The sequence below is a fragment of the Tachypleus tridentatus genome, chromosome 12, assembly GCF_004210375.1.
Source record: "Tachypleus tridentatus isolate NWPU-2018 chromosome 12, ASM421037v1, whole genome shotgun sequence".
Classification (NCBI taxonomy): Eukaryota; Metazoa; Arthropoda; class Merostomata; order Xiphosura; family Limulidae; genus Tachypleus; species Tachypleus tridentatus.
This window is the reverse complement of record NC_134836.1, coordinates 2,630,520-2,656,659: the sequence shown is the minus strand read 5'-3', so window position 1 is coordinate 2,656,659 and position 26,140 is coordinate 2,630,520. Positions and strand designations below refer to the sequence as shown.

Genomic DNA, 26,140 nt, shown 5'->3' with positions numbered 1-26,140 from the left:
ATCACTTTCATTAAAACTGGAAAAAAGATAAATTTAAAGAATCTAACTTGTCCATTCCTAATGCACTGCATTCACTGTTAAAGTAGATTGACTTGGAACAGAGGATAAGAAACGGTATGATTTCCAATAATAGTAAAATAATAACTTATACAGCATCCAAATTTCTGATAATAATGAACAAAAGGCATGTCATAAATGATCACTAAGTGAGCAAAATATTTGAATGATAATGCCAACTTGCCAAGAGATTTATAACTCTTGGAATGTGACATGATCATAAAATTACTGAATGGATGTGAGCCCATAAATAAAGACTCACCATCTCCTGGAAACTCACATTAATGCAGTATTGTGGTAACTTATATTAACAGAATAGGAAGGCACATATATTTTAATGTTATGTTCTACAGCCTAGGGAACAGTTTTGGGAAGGGTATCTATGAAACAGGGAAACTTTAGAATCTCTGAGCTGGAAAAGAATATTCCACACAACTAAATATGTCCAAACGCCAGTTTAAAGCAAACTAGGTTTTAAATGAAAGTACTCCCTAATCAGAAAATAATACTCCTAGGAAAGTCAAGTACCAAAGCAGAACACATAAATATGCCAAACCCAAAGAAAGAAAGTTGTATTTTGTTGCAGAAACCAACAAGGTACAGATTCCAGACTAAATGGAGGTTTCTAAAATTAAAAAACATGATTTCCAAGAACAAAATGTAGATAACAATGACAAAATGAATAAATGCCTATTTTGAATATCACAAGATAACTCTGTATATACATTAATATATGGTGAATGCTGTTTACTTTAAAATAACTAGCAAAAGAAGAGGCAGTAAATCTCACAAGACTTTCAAACTTTCCTCATGTACTGTTAAAACTCAAGAGTGTGAAACAACAGTCCTCAAGGAGTCCATAAACCTTCTCAACGTACTTTACATTAAAAAAATCATGGGAAAAACTGAGAAACTGTGGTAGTTTGAACTGTCCAAGAGTATTTTCTTTTAGAACTGCTAGTAGATTAATTCTTTAGTTCAGTTGCCTAAACAATCACCTGACAAGCACAAAAGTATGGATGAAACAAAAATTGGATTGCTCCAAAATCAACTGTTCTTTTCTGAATGGCTCACTTCAAGAGAGGGACAACATCTGGAAGTTTGGGTGTAAATCAATGTCTCTGAAATGGCCTAAATCCAATTTGAAAGGATACAGTTTAAACAAGCATACTAAATTTAATACAAGGATAGAGACTTATTTAAAATCCTGAAAAGAAGAGAATGAGAAGACCAATGCAAAAAAATGTTAAGGTAAATAACTGACTCTGGTTTTATTAAGACAGAAATGAAATGCAAAAAAAAGAAAAAAAAATGGTGTCAGGCTTTATTCCCTCAGAAGAAACTTGCCTGCATAATCTCTTAGGTTCAAGAACATAAAACCAAACCAAATATAAAGATCCACAGTTTGAAATAACATCATAGTATTTTGAAACTATGAACAATCTTTTTTTCCTGAATAGATTAGGCTCTCCTTATAAAATCTTAATCATAAGTTAAGCAGAAGAAAAACAAAAGAAATATAAAGGAGCATAGAGTTGGAACCTGAAGTTTCCTAATCCTAAGTGAATGCAGGCATTGATATAAAAGGCAAAATCTATAAACATGTGCCAGGCATAGAAGAGCCAAACAAGAAAGAGTCTCATGAAAAGGCTGAAAAGTTCCTGAAGTTATCCAAATGATACTAACATATGTCACCCATCATGAAAATGATGGAGAAAATGAATGAAAAAAAAACAGTAGAGGCATCAGACCCAAAAGATGAACCAAATATAACAATTAGTAAACTAAGACTATTAAAGTTTAAACTCAAGTTCAAGGAGGGACTGTTTCCAACAAATTCCCCAAAGTGCTGTGTTGTGATGGTCTAAATAAAAAACATTTGAGCTTTCTACAGACCAGCTATCTCCAATTAATGAATCATATTTACACTGAGAATAAAATCTATCAGAATTTTGAATTTCTTCAGAAACTTGTACAGTCTTTATCTCAGTGAAACAAAAAAATCCTATTTCCTTGGTTATAAATTGAATTTATCAAACTGGAAAAAAAATCTCTAAGAAATCAAGCAGACACAATTAAAAACAAAAGCAGCAGGATATAAAGCAACTCAAAAACAAAATGAAAATAGCAAAATACAAATTTACAAAACTTTTAAGGCAAAAGTAGTAAGTACTATGTGGTTGACAGTGATTAGCCTAAAGGCCCCAACAGGAAGAGGCAGATCAGTCATATAATGTATTCATATTTTGTATTTGCATTAAACAGAGCAGTAATCCCTGTTTTACAATTTATCATTGTCAAATATTGTTCCAAATGTAAAATATTACTATCCACAGTTCAGCCAAGTTGTTTTTTCTGTTTGACTTTCTCAGGTTTCACATAAGCCCATATAGCATTAATAATATTCATATTAAAACTTCATCCATGCAAAGCCATAGCTGTGAGTTCTCATTTACCCTAATTTACTCCCAGGTATCACTTCTAACACACATTCTGCATGCTTGATATCACCATCTTGCTGAAAGATGAATCCATACCCTAAAAGACATTCTTCCTCAGTGAATTACATGATTGGATTAAAAGTCTGATCATACCTGCCAGTAGTCATGGTGCCATCAGTTTTGTGTAGATTTTAAATATCATTCATTGTTTTGCTACCCCAGTACCCTTCATTGTAGATGTATGATGACTGTGATATTCTCTTCATTGCCATTAAATGAAATGCTGTTGATTGTTAACAAACAATTTGAATTTCATCTGAGCTGATACCCCAATTCAAACTTTTGATTATCTCTACAGAGCAACTGTCAGTAGTCATGATGCTATCAGTTTTGTGTAAATTTTAAATACCATTTGCTGAGATGTAGTCCACACTTGTTTTGATACCCCAGTACCCTTCATTGTAGATGTATGATGACTGTGATATCATTCTCCACACTGCCATTAAATGAATTGATGTTGATTGTTAAACAATTTGAATTTCATCTGAGCCGATGCCCATTTTAAACTTTTGGTTTGATTATCCCTACAAAGCAACTGTTTTTGAGAAACTCTATATCCTCTAAAGTCACTTAGTACTGGTATGTAATCTTAATGCTCTGGAGGTAATATTCATCCCTGTACTCATGGACAGGTCAATGACAATATCTTTACTGTATTTTCATATATTCCATACAAATCATACCCTGAACTACTTAATATCACTTCTGAAGATACTCCTATAATCAACAGCATTAGTTTCATAAATCCTTTTAGGTTTCCATACTGCTCCTGCTGAAAAATAAAATTTTACCTCAATCTCTCACATGGGGTAGTCTTTATCAGCTTATACTGATTTCTACATACTTTTCATGTGCTATTTATTTCATGAGACAAATGAGTGTATTCACTAATATGACTATTTGTTTGTATTTTATATGTATTATGATGGTCTGGTACCATCTGATTGGTTGAATGATAGCCAATCACAGTGTAAACTTTCAATACATGACTGCATTCTGGTTCAGTTTCATAAAAAAAAGGAGAGAACAATCTACTGACATTTATATTTTATACCTATTCCATTCACTGTTTCCATAATTAATTCAAACACTAAACCAAAGTTGTATGTACTGGCTTATTAATGCATAACAGCTATGTGTGTTTTTTAAATGTAGATGATGTGATGAAACTTCATAGGTGTGATATTTTAACTCTGACATTTTTAGAGAGTCACCCTGAAAAAGTCTAATAAGATCATAAGCTAATATGTTTTTTTTAAATCACAAATAGGCCCTTTAGGAAGAAACTATGTTTCCTATAATATGCCAAAATACATATACAACATACTTCAGAACAACAAAATAGAATATTCCAAACGTATCTGTCAAAGCATACTTACACTTGTATAAAATTTGTATGAACAGTGAAGATATATCATAAAAGTGAATTAGTTAATTTTGTTTACTTAAATTATTCATTTCAAAATGTTAATGTAAAAATACAACTGCCAATATAACATGATAGGTATAAGTAATATAAATCTAAACACTATGTATTACATAAAGAATAAAAAATAAGTATATATAATAGAGGAAAAAGTAACATGCATGGAACCATAAGCATTATATAGCAAACTATAATAATGATGAGGTTTCTTATGTATGAATGTATATATAAGTGAATGCTACAACAGCAAAATATGTACAAGATATTACAACAGTATGGATAAGTGCATTTAAGCATAGTCTATTATACAAAAACATAAACACAGTTTGACAGACCTGAAAATACAAATGAAAAACAATTATTTCTATTTACAAAATATAGTCCCAAGACTAGACAAAGGTTGAAATTCTTCAAAACATAGATCATATATGGAATATGCTGCCTAAACCTGTTATCTATGCAACAAATCATAATCTCAAAATTAAGCAAAGCATGAAGTCTTTAAACATGCAATGCAAATTGGGAATACAATGCCTATACCTACCTTGTCTATGTAACAAAATAGTCTCAAGACCAAACAAAGCTCAAACTTCTAAAAATATAATTTAAATTGGAAAAATGATGCCTGATTCTATATTGTTGACATAACAAAACAGAATTTCAAGACCAGGCAAAGTCTAAGTTTCCTAGAAACACAGCCCACATGTGGAATATGCTGCCTAAATCCACCTTGAAAGAATAATGCAACTAGCTTCATTAAAACAGTTAATCAGAAATAAACAGAATAATGTATGAAAATAATGCATATACATACCATGTTGACCAAAGTAAATATAACTAATTTCCTAAATCTTGCATGTTTACTCCATTTAGCAATTTTTATAAAAAAAAGTACAGTTTGGATGCTTTATTTACATTCATATGAACAAAGTTCTGTAGATAATAACATTAGAAAGATTATGTTTATATAGAGATATACAGTAGTTGTAAACATGTGTGTAATGACAGATAAGTGTTTATATAATTAAGGAAAATGAAAATGTAATCCATTGCTCATAAGAAGAAATACTGAATTAAAATACACTTTACAAACATTGAAGAATAAAACATAACAGTACCTCTCTTCTTTGTGGAATAGGAACAGGTGGTGCAGGATGTTTCTTTTTCTTCCAATACCCAAAAGTGTTGCTCTCTGTTGATGTTTCAGTCTCTCTGGTGTTTTCATCTTTCTGATACATGTTTGGACCAGAACAATCCTTTACTATAGATTGATTATCTCCTTCTAACATGACTGATGCCTGGGGACTAGAAGAGCTTGAATCAGCTTGTTTCTTCAAGGAAGGTGATGAAATTTCTATTTTACTATTGATATGATTTGATTTTAAAAAAGGAGAACTCTGTTTGATATGATTTATTACTGGACTTTGATTTGCATATTTATTAACACTTACTTTTGGGCTTGAAGTTGACTGTTCTAACTCACATAACTCTCTTGTTCCAGATATTACTGGTGAATGTTTTAATGTTTCACTGAAAGAAGTTGAGAGTACTGTAGCATATCCTTTGGTTTCTACAGATGTTGTCAATGTTAATAGGTTTGGCACATTCTTTTTCTTTTGAACTACTGTTATAACCTTTGGAGGGCCAGTATCAGTGAATTTTTTCTCTATTTCTGTTGAACTGTCCTGCTTTTCTTCATTTTTCCATACAACTATAGAGCCTGTGCCTTCAATTTCCTCACTTTCATTTTCTAAAGGAATGAAGCTAGAGTCACAGTCAACGGGATGAGCCTTCTTTTTTGTAGTTGGAATATTCTTCAAAGAACTGCTATTTTTTTCCTTAAGATAATTAAATGTATTCAAAGATCCTTGATAATCTTTACAGTCAGTGCTTTCATCATGTCCAAACTGATTCAAATTTTCATGACAGTTTTCTGGATTTGGGAAGCCAGACAAAAATTTTGATGAGTTTTTCACCCTTTTTTCTGGAAATTTCATATGAGAACTATAAATTACAGAAATATTAGGGCAAATCTCAATGTCTGTTGATGAGTCTTCAGTAACATTGTCATTAGATCTACTGCTCCACTGTACTTTACAATCATGTTCAGATATGTTACCTACATTTTCCTTTACTACATCTTCCATGAAACCATCTGATTTTTTCCCTTTTGCTGTTTTTAATTTATAAGTATATAGTTGTTTTGTTTCATACAAACAATCCACAGTTTGCTTTTCTGGCATCCAGTACTTATTAGAAGGTGCTATTTGTGTAACAATCCCACTGGAAATTTGTTTCCTTGCTATATCTACTTTATTAAAAGGTATTTTTTCTATATATTCACTACAGGTTTGTGTCTTTTTAATATCTACTTTACTATGAGATGATGTTCCTGTACACTCCCTACTAGAAGTTTGTGTTTTTCCTTTACTAAGAGGTAAGATTTTCATATGCTCTTGACCAGAAGTTTGTGTTTTTACTGTATCTTCTTTACTAAAAGGTGATGTTGCTGCATCCATCTTTCGAAAGTTTTGATGTTTCTCTGCACCTGTGTTATAAGATGTGCCTGTACCTCCTCTACTGGAAATCTGTTTTATTGCTTCTGCTACCCTACTTGTAGATTTCATCTCTGGTTTCCTTAACTCAGTAAAAGGTACATGTAACTCTGATACTGTTAACTCTTTAGTATGTTGTTTCCAAGTGGTATTATGAGTATCAATATTACCTGTAACTGATGCATACTGACCATGACTGTCAAATTGAGAAGAAACAGACTTTTTAACTACATTTAATTTGTCAGAATCTTTCAAATCTAATGTTCCAATAATTCCACTTCTGTTGATACAGTAGCTTTCATTTCTTGGAACAGGTTTTAGCTTAAATCTCAGTTGGGAAGCAAATGTTGAAGGACATGAAGGGCCTGTGGATGAGGAGACACTTTTCTTTGATAACTTATGTGTTGAAGTGCTAATGTCTGGCAACTCAGTATCAAGTGATGAAAAAGACCACTTTTTTGGAATAGGAGTCTCATAACTTGCAGCTCCTGAAATATCTTTATTTTTTTTTGTCTGTACTTCAGGTACAGAAGCCATTTGTAATGATTCTTTTAAACATTCACCTCCTACACCTTTCTTGCATGTATCTTCTTTTGCCTTTTTAACATAAATTTCATTCTGAATATCTTTTATCTTTGAGGTTGCTTCATTTCTTCTAGTTCTTGCTGATGCTACAATATCCATTTCTTGGCTTTGAAAATCTTTATCATTTTTACATTCTGCTAATTTTGAAGCACTGTAGGAAATTATCGGATCTATGTTAAATATTTCCATTTGCTTTGAAGAACTTATATTGGGAGAAATGCTTGCATTACATGTTTCTACATTTCCAATTTCATTTTCCCTGCAAACATATGAAATATCCTTTCTTTGGACTTTACCAGTAGTCCTATCTGGTGAAACAGCACCAGTGGATATCCTGTTAGCTGCTGGTGATAGATCTGCTTCATTGTCTCTTGGAGTTCTGATGGTAGCACCATTGTTTGCTGCTGTGGGTAGAATGGAATGAACAGTATTTTTTTTATGGTAGGAGGGTAATTCTTTGCCTTCTTCAAACAGGAGCTTTGACATACATGAATTTTTTACCATACTTCCTGTGCCTGTGGAGGATTCTTGATTGTCTTTTTCTTCTATATCCTTAAGTCTACTTGTGAAAAACTGTCTGCGAGCTGTGGCTGAAGTGGCTGATATTTTGAGTTTTTCTGGTTCTGATTTAATTGGAATGCGTTTCTCAGCTGGTGACAATGAAACCTGTTTTCTGTATGCCTTCTTTTCAGAATAAGTTTGTCTGGAAATCTCAACTTTTGGACACACAACACATTCGTACATTCCCATGCAGTCTCCTATATATGCTCCAGGCTTCAACAGAGCTCTACATTTGGCACATTTGAAACATGTTCTGTGATAAAGCTTGCCATCCACTATCAGTCTCTCTAAAATAAACACTTTTTGTTGACACACTCGGCAAACTTCAGACTTTCTTGTAATGACTCCTGCTGCCAACTGGAAATAAACACTAAAAAAGTCAGTATAAGCCACAACCCATATCCATGTAAAGCAGATAGCACACAAGTATTCCTTAACACATTCTAAAGAGATTTACTTATACATGTATATGTGATCAATAAATTATTTCTGAAGACCTTCTAGTGAATGGCAAACCAAATACTTCATAATCTAAAATCTAAGCAGGAACAAATTTTAATCCTATGTCCCTTTTTCTGTTACTACAACATTTGGTACCAAAATGCAAAAACATTTGTATGGTTTTCACACCTGCCCATTTCTAAGTTACAAAAAACATCTAAGAGATCATGTTTAAGCCTTAATTTTAACTCTTTTGTATAATGCTACATAAAAGTACAAAAGATATACTTCAACTGATTGCCTTAAGTGATAAATATATTTTTTCATGCAGGATGTAGTATTTTTACTGTAATATTTAAAATACCATTTCCTTGCACTATAACATTAACTGAAGAAAACAACACTGGAATTTGTTTTCAACATTACACTATGATGTAGAAAAAGCCATATTACATTTTATCTTCTCTTTTACATAGCAATACCAGAATGAGTCACTCTAAATATTTATAGTTTAGAGGACATTGCATAAAGCAGCTGCTTTACTAGCAATTTAAGAATAATTATTGAAAAGTTCCTATGATTACATAAGTTACTATAGTAAATTACTGAATCATGAAATGACACATAGAATGACAAATTTTCATTTAAGATGAGAAATATAATTATAGTGGTGTGAGAAATAATTCAAACAAATCATGCAATGATTTCATATAAAACACAATGTAGTAGAGTCAAAGTTCAAGGGCAACTAACAATAACATTATTTCAATGTACTTTTAACATCTAATCTGAATAAGATAATGTAGTTTATACTATACCTATTCTGATAAAAGAGTTAACATAGGGGACCCATTTATTCTCCTTAATATACTTTATTTAATGTTTATTTATATTTTGTCTTAATTTCTGTTGAAGATTAATTTTGTGTCAGTTTTACTTAACATCACACATTTAGCTTATTAAGGATGGAAGATGTTTCACACTGAATGGGATAGAAAAAACTGTATTTTATTTTAGGCTTTGTTTGTGGTTTCTTTTTGTATTAAAGATTGTTTTTTGTTAATTTTTCTCTTTTTGAATGAGTTTGTAGCTTAACTCTTCCACACTGTAGCAAGTATATTGAGTCTCTGTTTTAGAGAATATGATAATTTCCAGAAACTAGAGAATGTACAATCTAGAGAAAGAAAGATGGGTAGTAAGAAAGTGCAACTAAGAAAGAGGGTGGACAGATGTAGGAAAAGTCCTTTCCTTGACACTGGACTTTTTTTCATTGCTGCCAAAGTCTCTGACAGTCACTATCTTGTAGCCACAAGCTATGAAAGACATATGGATGCTACCTGGAGTACCTAGAAGAGCTATTGAAGCTCTCCCCTGAGTTCACACCTCAGCACAAGTGGAGCCTAGATGAATGTCTAAGACTTGTAGAGTGCCACACAGTCTGAGATATCAGGGACTTTATGAGGCAATCTCTATAAGTCCTTCAGGTATTTGCCAATCATAGACATGTCCAGTAAAGTTACATATAGCTGTCAGCTATACAGCAGCCAAAGAAGGTGATTTGTGTGCCAGTAGGGAATCTCTCTGTGATGAGAGGCATTCTCCCTAGGCAACAGCCATAGGTTGCAGAATGGCCTGGGACCTTGCAGAATCAATCAGTAAGTTGTCCCACTTAGCTCATCCTTTTGCAACCCTGGAGTCAAAACCTACACTCAACCCAAAATAGGGCTCCCAGCAACAAAATCCCCCATCATACAGAATTGCCCAGTTCAGAGTGGAAGAGGGAGATTTATGTTAAGACAGCCTACGATTCAAATGCCTTACCTGATGTTTAAAGCAGCAGCCAAAAATGCCTCAATTGGTTCTTAAATTTTTTAGGCAAGTCAATGGAACCAATGAACTCCAAAACAGGTGATGCAATGCCTGATCTTGAGTTAAAACATTTCAAGCTTTGATTCTGCCAAACATCTGATAGAAGAAATTATTTTGGCTCAATGGAAAATTTAATCATCTATCAGGCTAAATTCAAGGACTGATGTAAGGGTCCCTCTGATAATTTGAGTGTCTTTGCAGATGATCTGTGCCAATTGCATCATAAAGCCTACCACAGAATGGTATTTGAAGAATACCCTCTACAAGAAGTTCTTAGAGTGATTGTAGCACAAGAAAACAAGGCACCATTTCATGGTGCAAAATATTCACAACCTAACTGAAGCAGCATTCATGGTGAAAAGATTCAAAGTTGGTCACCTCAAACTAAACAGAAAAAAAGAAAAAATCTACAGTAGCAGCTGTTGTAGCAACTCCCAAAAGGGTCTTCCTGCTCAAGTCAGCATCTCTTATTATTGACCAACAACAAACACATTCCAACATGGCAGCACATACAGGCTGGTATCAAGTGAACAGGGAGGGCTACTCAGGTCCTCTTGTGATGTTTGTGTCACAAATGTTACTTTCACTGTGACATCACTTTGGAAGGGAGAACTATAACATCTCCATTGGTTATGGACTGCAAAGGATTTGCCTATATTTTTGGGCAGGATAATAAATGGATTTCTTGATTCTGATGATGTAGCTGTTATTAATTTGGGTCTAGAAAAGTAACAGAGCATGAGTAGAGTCAGAGAGCACAGCAGACAGTTCATGTTGAAGTGTGAGGTGTTCATCTCAGTTCTTTCAGGGCTAAATGGTGTTGGGTATGTACGTACGGATATACATGGATGAACACCATGAGATGTATTGACATGCTTCCATTGCCAAGACCAGACAAATGTCCGAGTGTGTTCATCACTTTAGACCTAGTCTCTGGATTCTAGCACATTAAACTGCATTAAAACTACATCCAGCAGTTAAGACTGAATTCTGAGTCATGTTATCCAACCTATATTTAATAGGTTGATAGCTCTTATACTGAAAGGACTGCAATTGGAGATATGCTTGGTCAATGCAAACAATGCCCTGATATTTGGCCAAACATTCACATCTGCTGCTCCAAACCTTTTCATAATTATGTAATGAAAAAAGAATATGAGGAATACATTTAAGTCAAAGAGGTATATGCACACATAAATAGAATTTCTTGTTCACATAGTGAGGTGAAACATCACCTTGATTGACCTTACAAAGATCACAGTGATTTAAGACTAACTTCAACCCATGATGAGACAAGAAGTTCAAAGTTTATCATGCAAAAGAACAGAGACTGATTATATGTTCACCAAATATGTTCTATGCTGATGTGAATTTTATGTAAACCAAAGAATGCACATTCTTTTGTGGAAACTTCTGTACTGCCATGTCCACACTAGGACTGTTTGTTCCTGTTGAATACAGGTGCTAGTGTTGTTGTAGTCACACAACAGAGCTAAACAAATGTTCAGGAACTATATACTCATGACTTCTGATAACTAATGCTACATGATAATAGATTTCATAAGACACTACTTGCTTTATTTGTATGACAAGAGATTTATCCATAGAATGGATTGTAAAATGCTTAAGTTTCTCATGAACCTTCAAAATATGAATAGGAATGAAACATGCATAATCACAATCGTTCTGAATAATGTCATGGTCATACATTATCACTGAAGAGTATAACATAAAAATGCAAATACATTATCTTCCTAAATAGTGAGATTGTGTCCTTTTTAAAAAAGCCTTTTTCCAGGACAGCTTGTTGAAGTAAAAACCATTTCAGATGTCACAACACCCAACCTGCTTCTACCAGTGAATAGATATCAAACTCGCTTCTTAACAACTCCTAGAGGAGCAGTTAGGGGATTTCTCATTGTGCAGCAGGGCAACATGTAACAACATGTTGTATTATTTTTATCAGAGTAGATGTGGTTCCCAGCCTGTGTTCCAACAGCAATCTCTAGGTCCCTGAGGTAATAAACTTTCCAAATTTTACATAATGGAAGGACTAAAGTCTACTATGGCATCACACTCATTGGTGCTAATGTTTGATGGCAGTTCTACTGGGCATGTTTGAGTCATGATGTTCAGCACACAGTTGTGCATGGTGTTGGATGTAGTGAAGACACACACTTCACATTATCACCTCAGTCAAGTGGTTTGACAGAATAAAAAATAATGTTAAGAGTCTGCTCACAAATTTTGTTAATCTCAGTCAAAACTGACTGGGATGAACACTTTTTATATATTATGTTTGTCTATCATGAAAAGAACAGACTGGCAAGATGTTCACCAGAAGTGCTCATGTTGTGGCAGGAAATAATGCTCCTTGTAGATGTGATTTATGGCCTATCACTTAGTGCAGAGATGACTCAAGCATTCATAGTTGGTTAGTCTGGTTTTTTTTTTTGGCCCAAAGCAACTTGGCTATCTGTGCCAAACATCCAGTAAAAAGTTAAAATTAAAGTAAAATTATTAAAATTCATGAAAGGAAATTAAGATAAAATAAAACAAAGTTTACTTTTTAAATTAAAAAGATAAATAGCATTAAATCCAATTTTTACATCTAGTTTACAGTAGTAAGAGAAAAACTACAGTAATAGAAGTTTCAAAGGACTTTCTATAACATAATTGTAATTATCATAACCTGCCAGGATGACTAACAGATAAGTTAAAAAAAACCCAAAAAACAGCATTAGTCACCTGAAGTTGGCCTTCCAGTCCTGGTTTTGAGATATTTGACGTTACGGCCATTTTCTAATTTCAAATCGAACTAGATGTACTTTGATTCTTAAAAGGGAATTACATTGAAAATGTCTAATGCATAAATTTTAAAAAAACTTAAATAGCATTAAAAATATTAATGGCCTTTAAAAAACTAAAAACATTTCTAAGGTGGACAGTGTCACCATTGCCAATAACACTGTCTAACATTACGGATAAACTTTGGGACAAAACGTGTAAAATGGTGCCATTGTTGAGAGTCGTAACAATGGCAAGACAGTAAAATGTGGCTTACTGTGATCTGAACATTACACAGATAACACATTGGTGCATCAGTCCCAGATAAAAGAAAACAATGAGTTAAAAAACTGTGACCAATATGTAGTCTAGTTAGAACAACTTCCATTTTCTGATCCCTAAGAAAGCAAGATGGCCAAAGTCAATTGATTGATTGATTTAGTGTTTTATGGCACAAAGCAGCTAGGCTATCTGTGCCAAACGTCCGGTGAAAAGGTAAAAATAAAGTAAATGCAGTGAAATACAGAAAAGGAAATGAAGGTAAAACAAAAATCATCGAAAAACAGAAAAAGTATAAAACCAATGTTAACACCTAGTCTACAATGTTAAGAGAGAAAGCAGAGTAAAAGAAGTTGTAAAGTATTTACTCTAGCAAAATAGTAATGATCATAACCCACCAGGAAGACTAACAGGCAAGTTCAAGAATCACCGTCAGTCACCTGAAGTTGGCGTTTCCAGTCCTGGTTCCGGGTTATGTGTCATAGCAGCCATTATCAAAATGTAAAATAATAGAAGTTTTAAAAGACATATAGCAAAATCGTAATAATGAGTAGCCAAATGTCCAGTAAAAAGGTAAAAGTAAAGTAAATGGAGAAAAATTTGTAAAAGTAAATGAAGGTAAAAACAAAACAGCAATTAAAAGAGAAAATGGCGTAAAACCAATGTTGACATCTAGTCTACAAAGTTGTAAAGGACTTCCTGTAGCAGAATGGTAATGATCATAACCTGCCAGGAAGACTAACAGGTAAGTACAAGAATCACCATCAGTCACCTGAAGTTGGTCTTTCCAGTCCTGGTTCCGGGTTACGTGTCATTGCAGCCATTATCAAAATGTAAAATAATAGAGGTTTTAAAGACACATAGCAAAATCGTAATAATGAATAGCCAAATGTCCAATAAAAAGGTAAAAGTAAAGTAAATGAAGTAAAATTTGTAAAAGTAAATGAAGGTAAAAACAAAACAGCAATTAAAAGAGAAAATGGCATAAAACCAATGTTGACATCCAGTCTACAAAGTTGTAAAGGACTTCCTGTAGCAGAATGGTAATGATCATAACCCGCCAGGAAGACTAACAGGTAAGTATAAGAACCACCATCAGTAACCTGAAGTTGGTCTTTCCAGTACTGGTTCCGGGTTATGTGTCATTATGGCCAGTACTAAAAGTTAAAGTAATAAAAGTGTTAAATGACATGCAGCAAAAGTGTAATAACAACTCGCCAGGACGACAAACGAGTAGTTCAAACTGATAGTTCAAACAGCAGCGTTAGTCACCTGAAGTTAGCCTTTCCAGCCCTGGTATCAAGTTATTTAATGTTCTGGCCATTTTCCAATGTCAAATTGAACTAGAGAGAATGAAACTGTAAAAAGGGAAACACAATTAAAAAGGTGTAATGAATAAATATCCAACACTTAAATGAGATTAAAAAGATTAATGTCCATTACAAAACTAAAAACTTTATCGAGGTGGACAGTGTCACCATCACCAATAACACTGTCCAATGTTACAGATAAACCCTGTGAAAAAACATGTATAAAATAGTGCCATCGTTGAGAATCGTAACGATAGCAAGAAAGTAAAATGTGGCTGATAGTGATTTGAGTGTTACACAAACTACACACTGGTTCATCAGTTCCAGATAAACGAAAACAATGAATTAAAAAACTGTGACCAATGCGTAGTCTAGTTAGAACAACTTCCTCCTTCCAAACCTTACAGAAGCTAGATGGCCAAAGCTCAATAAAGGGTTTTATGTGAAAAAGCTTGTTGTTGCATTGCTCACTCCAAGTGGACTGCCAGCTGGCACGGAGACGAGCCTTGAATACAAGACCATAGTCCATGTATGGAATAGGCACAGTAGTGATAGTGCCGGAGCAGATAGATTTAGCTGCCGTGTCTGCAAGCTCGTTCCCGCAAATACCAACATGGCCTGGTATCAAGAAAAACTGGATAGAAGTAGCAGTTAATGAGAAATGGGCCAGTCGGTTTTGAATATCAGCGAGAACAGGATGTGAGCCAACTTGTAGCTATTCCAGGGCCAGTATAGAACTAAGCGAGTCAGTATAAATAGTGCAGTTGAAGTACTGCTCAGCTTCAATATGATCCAGGGCAAGAGATATGGCATACAGTTCATCAGTGAACACAGAAGCTGTAGAGAGGATTCTGCGCACAACCACCGAACCGCTTTGGTAAGGAACGAAGTTTCGAAGAATATAGTAAAGATAGTTACAAACAGCGAAGGTGCAGAGAAAGTTCATGAGATTCAACGTACAAACTTTGAACTGGAGAGGTGCAGAAAGCCCAAGTGCAGAGTCGAAGTCCTTGGTGATGAATGGTGTCCAGCATCTTTAAGGCCGAGGGTCTGGCAGAGCCATAGACCATTGATCCATAGTCGAGTTTCGATCGAATAAGAGCACGACATACCTTTAACATAAAACATCGATGTGCTCCCCAACTGGTAGTAGAGAGGACACGGAGGATATTCAGTGCTCTTGTGCCTTTGACCCAAAGCTGCTTTAAGTGTGGTATAAAGGTCAGCTTACGGTCAAAGATAAGCCCCAAGAACATGGTCTCAGGGATCACTGGCAGCGAAACTTCATCGATATGAAGTTCAGGATCAGAGTGAATACCCCGTTGGCAGCAAAAGTGCATGCAAACGGTTTGAGAGAGAGAGAGAAATTAAAGCCGTTCGCCTTAGTCCACTTCAGTACATGATTGAGGGCAGTTTAAAGTTATCGCTCAATATATCTCATGTTCGACGACTAACATGAGATGTGAAAGTCATTGACATACAGCCCATTCGCAATTGTGAAAGGGAGTTGTTCAGTGATGGCATTTATCTTTATACTGAAAAGTGTGACACTCAAAACACAGCCCTGAGGGACCCCAAGTTCCTGTAGAAAAGAATGGGAAAGTGTCAAACCCACATGAACTTGGAATCTCCTTTCCTTAAAAATTTTTTTAATGAAGATGGGTAAATGGCCACGTTACCCATATGTATCGGAGGTCTTGCACTACGCCATACCTCCATGTTGTGTCATAAGCCTTCTCAATGTCAAAGAATATCAATACAAGATGTTGGCGTTTGAGAAAGGCTTCTCTGATTGATGTTTCAAGTCGAATTAGGTGGTCTGTGGTGGAGTGTTGTTGTCGGAACTTACACTGGGTGGGTGAGAGGAGGTTGTTTGATTCGAGGAACCAAACAAAACGAGCATTAACCATCCTTTCTAAGGTCTTACAGAGACAGCTCATCAAAGCAATTGGACAGTAGTTTGAAGGAATCTTGGGATCTTTCCCTGGCTTAGAGAAAGGTAAAATAATAGCATGGTGCCAGGCATCAGGAAAAACATTCTCCTGCCAGATCCGGTTACAGACAATTAGAAGGACATCAAGAGAAGCAGGAAATAGATGGTGCAGCATGTCATAGTGTACATCATCAGGTCCAACAGATGTACTGCCAGACCGATGAAGGGCAATTTTCAGTTCCACCAGTGTACAGGGACAATTATAGTCAAAGAGACAGTCAGTTCAAAGGGAAAGAGGTGAACGCTCTGCCCGAGTCTTGATGGCCAAGAAGGTGGAGGAACAAGCAGAAGTGCTAAATACCCAGCAAAAGCTGTCACCTAGAGTATCAGCGATGCTCCAGACATCAGCCACCTCCTGACCATCAGAGAGTAAGATCGAGAGAGGGGCAGAACTGTAGTGCCCATTGACCTTTCAACCCTGTCCCATCACACTGGTGGTAAATAATATGCTAGTTGTGAACTTAATAGCATGTGCTCGGGCCTGTTGGAAAGAGATGATGTTTGAAAGTGTGGGATATCTACAAAAAGTATCCCAGGCCCGTTTTTGAGCCTTCCGTGCCATGTGGCAGGCAGGATTCCACCACAGACAAGGATATTGTGGAAAACATAGAGGTTTTAGGAATACACTGAGCAGCTGCTTGTATAATACAGTCAGTTACCGCTGCCACACAGTCGTCTATTGATGGCTGACTCATGATGATAGGATCAAGTTCTGCAAGAGCATTGAAAGTGGACCAGTTTGCCTGATCCAGCTTCCACTGTGGCACGCAGGTAGGGTGGCATTGACCACTGCTAGTCTCTCTCAAAAGTATAGGAAAATGATCACTGCCTATTGGATTATTGTCAACCCTCCATGAGAAATGGGAGAATAATGATGGGGAGCAAACTGAGAGATCAATAGTGGTAAAGGACTGACTAGGTGTGTAAAAATAAGTGGAAGAACCAGTATTGAAAAGAGAAAGACTGTGATCAGAGAGCATTCGCTCTACAGAGCGACCTCTCCCATCAATAACAGTACTTCCCCAGAGGGGATGATGTCCATTAAAGTCCCCCAGGAGTAGAAAGGGAGACGACAACTATTCGACCAGAGCATCAAGGTCTGATTGATCATGTCTCACCAGGGGACAGGTAGAGAGAACAAACAGTGATGGTATGACCCAAGGAAACACAGATGGCTACGGCCTCCAAGGGTGTGTTGAGTGACAAGGACAGGGTGGGCACATGCTGATCAACCAATAGTGCCACCCCTCCATGCACTCGTCCATCACACAGCCTGTCATTTCTGTACAGAGAATACTGCCGAATGGTGACTGTATCAGCAGGTTTTAGAAATGTTTCTTGTAAGGAAAGACATACAGGATGGTAGGAAGCAATCAGTGTTTTGATATCATCCAGATTAGAACGTAAACCTCGACAGTTCCATTGTATCAAGATGGCCATTTTTAATGATGGGTAGGTGAAGTGGCTGGAGAACCCTTCTTGTTACGACCATGTCTTTTTTCCTTAGTGTCCTTAGTCGGAGGAGGTCTATCAACCTCCATGGATCCTGCCCTGGGTCAATTAGGCAGGTCTTTGTTATTGGAAGGGGATTCCAGTGACTGAGAATGCGAACGAATGATTGTTTTGCCTCTTGGGGTGGGAGAAAAAGATGTATCAGAAGAAACGCCTGTATTTGAAACTGAAGGATGTGGATCTTGAGGTTTGTTGGAATGTATGGGAGGAACAGAGATGGGTGTGGAAGTCGATTCATCAACCTTTTTAACCATGGAGGTCAAAAGGCTTTTCATTTGTTTTGAAAACGATTCTCTTGGAGGCACAGAGAGATCTGTCTGCACTCCCACTGTAGTTGTGGAATGAAGTGCAGCAGCATATGTCTGAGATAGAGTGGCGGGCAGCAATTTCCGAGCCTCAGGATAACTAATGTTATGAGTCGTTTTCAAACGCTGCACCTCTTTTTCCTCCAACCATTTTGGGCAAGAACGAACATAGGAAGGGTGAGAATCATTGCAGTTGACGCAATGTGGGTCTATGTCACATTCATAGGCATCGTGGTCCTTGCCACCACAAAGAGCACATGTCAGGGAACCAGGACATGATGTCTTTGAGTGGCCGAATCTCTGACATTGGAAACATCGGAGAGGGTTTGGAATGTATGGCCATACCCTGCAAATTAGATAACCTGCCTTGATGGTGGCAGGTGCACGTGATGATGTAAATGTCAAAACGAGGGTATTTGTTGGCGGTGTAACTCCATCTTTGTGAGTGGAGATGCGCCTCACTGCAGAAATTCCTTGAGTGGAGAGACCAGCGAGAATCTCTGACTCGGAGACATTCTTCAAATCCCTCTCACCAATAACTCCTAGTGATGAATTCAAGGTAGCATGAGGGGTAACCTCAATAGGTATATCCCCAATTGCCGTTAAATTCAAGAGGAGTTCACTGTGGTGAGTTGTGGATGTTTCAACTAATGTCTCCAGATCGAAACTTCTTTACTGACTTTGGAGAGCCAGCAAGACCCTCTAGTCCCTTCTGAATAAAAAAGGGGGACAATTGCCCTAAAGGTTCTTCTGAAAGAGAATGTAATATAAGAAAATGAAGTATGTGCATTACAGATGTTGAAGATTGCTACTCAGAGTCTTCAAGACGTGGTCGCTTACCTATTGACTGTTTTTTCACTATTTTATTTACATTTTTTGAAGGAGGATCCATAGGAAAAAAGAAAAATTTCAGTACCCACTGACCCCAACCACCATGGAGCCCTATGAGGGGACGCACTACAATGTCACGCAAGGACAATGCAGCAACGCCAGGGTTTCGTGAGCACTATACCCAAACACCAGCATCAGGCACAATGTCCACAACACCCGCTGAGAACTTCCAACATTGGTACTTGGTTGACTCTAGCCCAAGTGGACCAGCCGATTGACCCAAGGGGGGCCACCCAAAGGCCACCCGCCTACAGGAATTCAAGGCCAAAGTGGTGTGTTAGGATTGGACCCCTCAACCACCAGGATCCTCTCCTTCCCTTCATGGGTCGCCACGCACGGCAAACACGTGGGTGGATGTTTAGATCCCAGAGAAGGTATCCAGACAGAACAGAACCTTCCCTGGGAGGTCCCCTCACCACGTACAGGAATCCACACCGAGGGGGGCCAAAATCAAAATAGAGGGTTTCATTTGGAAAAGCATGTTTTCACGTTGCTCACTCCACATCGACTGCTGACTGGCATGGAGCCAAGCCTTAAGAACAGAACCATAGTCCATGTATGGAACAGCAGTGATAGTAACAGAGCAGACAGATTTAGCTGAGGTGTCAGTAAGCCCATTCCTACAAATACCAATGTAGCCTGGTATCCAGAGAAACTGGACAGGAGTAGATATTAAAGAGAAATGGGCCAGTCAGTTTTGAATATTGGCAAGACCAGGGTGAAAACTAACATGAACTGATTCCAGGGCCAGTAGAGAACTAAGTGAGTCAGTATAAATAGTGCAATTTGAGTACTGCTTAGCTTCTATGTGATCCAGGACAAGATATAAATAACATACAGCTCAGCAGTGAACACAAAAGCTGTAGAGGAGATTCTGTGTGCAACCACCGAACCACAAAAAACCATGGCAGAGCCCTCACAGTTACTTGATTTTGAACCATCTGTATAAAAAAAATGGAAGGATGGTTCGAAAGATGTTCCCCAAATAACAGACAGTATTTCCAATTGGAGGTGTCCGCTTTTCTCGAAAGATAGGTCACATTTGGGGACTGTAAGAAGCCATGGTGGAATGGTCTGACCAGTGGATACAGCAATGTTACCCAAGGCAAACTCAATTCATCCAACTGCATCTGGATACAAAGACCATATGGAGCAATGGCAGATGAGCTGTTCTGAAAAACATGTCCCACCTAGGAAGGAAAACACAACTCCAGGTCATGAGACCATGTACAAGCTCTGAACTGGGGAAGTGCTGAAAGCCTCAGTGCAGAGCCAAAGTCCCTGATGATGAATAGGATTCAGCATCTTCAAGGCCAAGGTCCTAGCATGCCATAGACCAGTGATCCATAGTATAGTTTCAATCAAATAAGAGCACAATATATCTTTAGCACAGAACATTGATCTGCTCCCCAAGTGGTGGAAAAGAGGACACAAAGGATGTTCAGTGCTCTTGTACATTTGATGCATAGCTGCTTTATGTGTGGTATGAAGGTCAGCTTACAGTCAAAGATAAGCCCCAAGAACTTTGTCTCAGAGACCACAGGTAGCACAAATTTACTGATACAGAGTTCAGGATCAGGAGAGCCAGCAAGTCCCTCTAGTCCCTTTTGAATAAAAAAGGGAGATATCTGCCCTAAAGGTCTGTCTGAAAGAGAATGTAGTACAAGAAAATGAAATACAGAGGTCACAGATGTTGAAGATTGCTGCTCAGAATCTTCAATATGTGGACTGCTTTTTCACTATTTTATTTAAGTTTTTATTTGCAGGATCCATCAGTAAAAAGAATATTTCAGTACCCACTGACCCAACCCACAATGGAACCCTACGAGTGGACACACTACAAAGCCAAAGAAGGACACTGCAGCAACACCAGGGTTTTGCGAGCACTATACCCAAACACCAGCATCAGACACAATGTCCACAACATCTCTTGAGAACATCCACCATTGGTACTTGGTTGATCCTAGCCAAAGTGGGCCAGCCGACTGACCCAAGGGGGCCCACTACAAGGCTGCTCATCTACATGAATTCAAGGCCAAAGTGGTGTATTAGGGTTGGACCCTTCAACCACCAGAATCCTCTCCTTCCCTTCATAGGTCACCACACACGGCAAACATGTGGATGGATGTTTAGATCCCAGAGAAGATAAACTGAATGAACAGAACCTTCCCTGTGAGGTCCCCTCATCACATACAGGAATCCACATGGAGGGGCAAGCATACGTAGAGTGACAGATCTTCAGTGGTTTATGCACCAAGAACTAGAAAAGACAACCTTACAACAAGAGAGATGGCATGATAAAACAATCAAGAAAAGAACCATTGAATGCAAAGACTGGGTATGGCTTTGGTAAGTGGCATGGAAGCAGCTCGGATCTGGTTAGGTAACTGATAAATTGGTCCATTAATATACAAGATCAAGTAGTCACATCGCATGTGCAAATGCACAAAACACATTGCAATCTGCAGCCTTATAGATGAATCTCTCATGCTCTGGTTAGGTCAAGAACTGAAGAATGATGATGAAAGATAAAATTATTATTTTGCAGCAACTCTACTCAGTTAATAAGGAGGAGGAGGCAGAAAACTCTAACTGTTAAGTAAGTGAAATAAGGAAACAAGTGAAGTGGTGCCAGAAAGATAATAGTCTTGATTATTATGACTGAACTTAACTGCCAGGTCAACAGTTAGAGACAGTCATCAATTGTACAATTACCTACTCTTCTAAGGTACCAAGTAAGTTTACCATGCAATGTATGCATTAACATCATACTGAAAAATTTTCACATTATTATCAAATCCAGGATAGTCATTTAGTCAAGAAACCAGTGACTAAAAGATTGTTGTAGCTCTATTTTTTTAGCTACCATATGAATGTGTTCAACAAAATGTATGGATAGCATTTTGGGAATATCACTCAATTATTTAAACTCAGGATGGCTACTGCTAAAAGATGTTATGTCTAGATTGTCAACAGTCTGTACAACTATAGATATTCACTAGTAGTTCAAACATTCAGCTGAAAGGACATTGCAACTCTTGCCTTCCTAGCAATGTTTGGTACGACATAAGTATTCTGACATTTTGATAAAATAGCTCACTATTAGATGAATAGCTGTAGGTCTTCAGAAGAGACTGTAGGATACTTGAGAAAAATTCTCAGCAGTACACTTGAATTTTTAATAAATGAACCATCTCTAGTGAAGAAGTTGTGTTCTTTCTAATACAGAAAATGAAAATTATGTATGGGAACTAATGAAATGAATGTTATTTAACTGTATTTGCTTTTCTGTAATTCTAATTGAAGTAAATAGAAAGACTCAAGTGAAACAATGCAGCTTTATGACAATATAAAGTTGATTGCTCTCTTGAAGGGTTTTTTGTGACGACTATTAAAGATTGTTCAGTTTAATCACTTATATACAGTGACAAGTTATGTTCCATATGGAATATAACTGTCAATTCTTTGTTTACAAAAGTTGCTTGAGTTGGTTACTATGATAATGGTGCACAAGCCTGAGGCAGTCTGCAAAATACTACATTACATGTGACAATATGTAGTAGTTTCAGATACTTGTAAATAGCATTATATATTTGTGTGTTTGTGAACATAAGACAATTCATGAGAAGTTGTATAATGCAAACTGAATCAATTACTGGCAACATATTTGAAAAACAATGGATAAGACTTCAAGTTATGAAGATAAATGTGATTACTAGCCTGCAAAACATTATTTTCACCTACAGTGAGCCTGTAGCTTTTACAATGTCAATTCTGACATTGAAACATTCAATAGGTGGCAAAGTTTATAGAAAGAGATAAGGGCAATGGCTAGACTCGTACTACATTTGCTGAAAAACATAATTTGATTTCTCTCTCTCTCTCTCTTTTTTTTTTTTTTTTATAGTGTTGGCCAGAAACATTTGTTATTTAAATTGAAATGCAAGTAGATGAAATTACCAGTAGAAAGTAAAATTCACAAAAAGTGGCACATAGCACAACAGATTAAAAACTAGGTATACCCAGTGTCTTACTTGCTTATATTTCAGTACTTTCAGTCATGAAAACTGAAATATTTCAAAAGTACACTGTTTTCTAAATATTTGTTAAACATTATTTTAGCACAAGGCAGAATTTTAATGCACTTAAATGCAGAATGTGCATGTAGTGCCAGAGGTAAGAAGTACCTTAGTTGTAGAATTTTGTAGTTGCTCTTCTCTGTGAAGAAAGTCAAGAAGTGAGATATTAGGGTTAAATAAGGTTAGTACATGTGACATTTCATTTACTTCAATTACTACTATTGGTAAATACTTTTGTAGTTCTGCCCCAATCTCATCCATTTCTTTTCTACCCGACTCAGATGGTAGTGGAAGAAATGGGGTAAGATTCCAGGAAAGCTGTAGACCATAATCATATCCATGAAGATCTTGGAGAGTACAGCTAGGATTTCTATGAAGTGGGACCCTGAGGATGCCAGTGGAAACCCAGCTGTTTATTGGTAGTAAAGTTTGTGTTCTAGATGCAGGATACATGTGGCTACATATAAAGCTGTAAATATTTGTTTTGACTCACTCTGCTGCCTTAATCCACACTTTTGATTAATTTTTTCTGATCAATCAAAGCTCTCACTTGATCCTACATATTCAATCCTAACTTTTAGAATTTAGAATAAAAGTTTTAACCTTTAATAATATCTGGCATTTCAACAAACTAGTGAGTAGTCATTACCTCTGTTGCATTATCAAGATCTTACAAGCTGCTTAAGCTATTGGATGCCATCTGTGGTGAGAATTTTCTCTTTGGAGATTTTAAATTATGTTCAAGAGTAAGTGTGTACCTCCAACCACTTCAGGTATTGGCCTTACCTTCCCAACAGCAGAGCCTATGGAAGAAGGTGCACTATTCACTCAATAATGCATCAGACATACACACAATAGCTGCCCAAAAGTTAGCACTCAGGACTCAAGAGGCCAAAAAATCACCACTTGCCAATATGGTTCAAAAGGTTGAATTGCTGACTATAGGTCTAGCTAAACCCATAATGTCCAGCATATCAACCATGAGCTCTCAAGCCACATCCAGCATCTTTGAAAATGACCACTAGATCCAGAAATAAATTAAAAAAGGTGAAGTCAAAGTGCTGGAGGATGGGCTTTAAGTTCCCAGTCAGAAAGGAATTTTATAAAGAAAAACATAACACACCCCATGTGCATGTAGGACCTTCACATGATCAACTGACAACCACATTACCACTTCAGAAGCAACTGTAACCTCAATCACCATGGTTGCCACACCAATGAAAAGGATGGCAACAGTGGCAATACCATGTGTGAAGAGAAAGTGAAGTTCATCACCAGAAGTTAAAGAGCAATACACACTTAAGCACCACTTCTAAGAACAGGCAGTTGGTTGATTGGAAGCCTTGGAAGTGTATAAAACACAAAGACTGGTGTTTGAAAGCATGGGATACTGATTTTAGCCTTCCATGCCTTCCAAAAGCAACAGGCAGGACTCCATCGTGTAAAATGTATTGAAGTCTTAGGAATAGAGAAAGCAGCTGCCTGGACAATACAATCAGTCACTGCTACCACACAGTCATCTACTGATGGCTTCTGTATACTCTAAAGGACTATTTCCTGTATATATGTTTTTGCATTAATCAGGATTAAGAATTTTATTTTCAGTGTATGTATAAGTATACATAAATGATTTGTTATAAAATATACTCTTTATAGATATGCATATTTATTTATGTTCTAACTTTGTAGGAAGGGTTTTTAATGCAATTTTTAAACAATTTTTTGTATCTTTGTTGTGGGTTTACTTCTGTATGGGTGAAATTGTACATTGTAACTTGTGTTTAACGTATATCTATGTTAAAAGGCTTCACTTTTTTGTATTTTATGTTTACCCTTGTTCATTTTTTTTGCATATTATGGTTAAAATATATATTTTTGTAGTACAGGTAATTTCCAGTTTAAAGTGCATGTTTGTGTTTAATAAATTCATCTTTATGGCAGACTTTTATTTTGTTGTAGCATAGTATATTAGTATAAAGAAGCAAATTTTGGTCTAAAAATTAAACAAATTAAATTTTTCTCAGCATACAAATTTACGTATAAAGAATAAACAAAGTATACAAAATCTAATTAAAGATATGAGCATTTTAAGTCACAACTGTAACAATGAATTTGGCTTGACATTTGCAACTTTACTTGATACATTTCCAATAATCAAGTAAAACATTTCTATGATAACAGGCTATAATACTCAATGCTACTTTAATACTAAAAATAATTCAAAATATACACTTTACATACTGGTGCCAGTGAGCTAAAACCAAACAATACTGTAGAGTGTATGGAAATCACCACAAAATTTCCCTTCTTTCAGACATAATGTATAAGAAGAAAACTGTATGAAATTCTGTTTCATAAATTCATTTTACTTTAAAATGTGAGATACTGTGTATAAATTTTAACTTGCACTATAAGCATAAAACTATTAAAACAAACATTTTAACTTGTTCATTGTTTTCCTTTTTCCATCTTCCCTATGTTGTAAGCATAAAAACAAAAACACAGCATCTTTTTATGATGAAATAGTAACATACTGTTTGCAGCATGTTTATTTAGAAATAGATTTATTTACTCTTTATTTGTTTAAAAACAAAACAACATATATAATAAAAAATATATTTTATTTAAATATAATAAACATTACAAAAAACAACCCATTTTCTTACTCTTTAACACTCTTCATCACAATTATAAAATATTAATACAATATCTACACATAACATTTGTATGTTACAAACACAAAAGCAGTTTAGCAACATGATTTGAAGTTTATATGCATTCTTCAAATACAAATTCTCAAAGTGTCATTGTTACAAAAATAAATTAAAAAAGTTACACAAATAAATATAAAAAAACCTGAAGCACCATACAGTTATCTACATCAACGTGAATAAAAGCTAAGCCTACAAAATATATATATATACAAAATGTTTGGATGACGTTTAGCATTACTGGTAGCTCAAATATTGCTATCAGCTCCAAATACATT

General features: G+C 36.2%; 1 protein-coding gene across 6 annotated transcripts in view; it reads right to left on the bottom strand.

Moving 5' to 3' along the window:
- Positions 1-26,140, bottom strand: part of LOC143235156 (uncharacterized) — an 80,188-nt gene that overhangs the window by 25,017 nt on the left and 29,031 nt on the right. For all 6 annotated transcript variants that reach the window (XM_076473035.1, XM_076473033.1, XM_076473034.1 and 3 more), the window contains one exon: positions 5,103-8,042. In XM_076473035.1, coding sequence (XP_076329150.1) covers positions 5,103-8,042 — 2,940 coding nt within the window. The remainder of the gene's footprint in view (positions 1-5,102; positions 8,043-26,140) is intronic.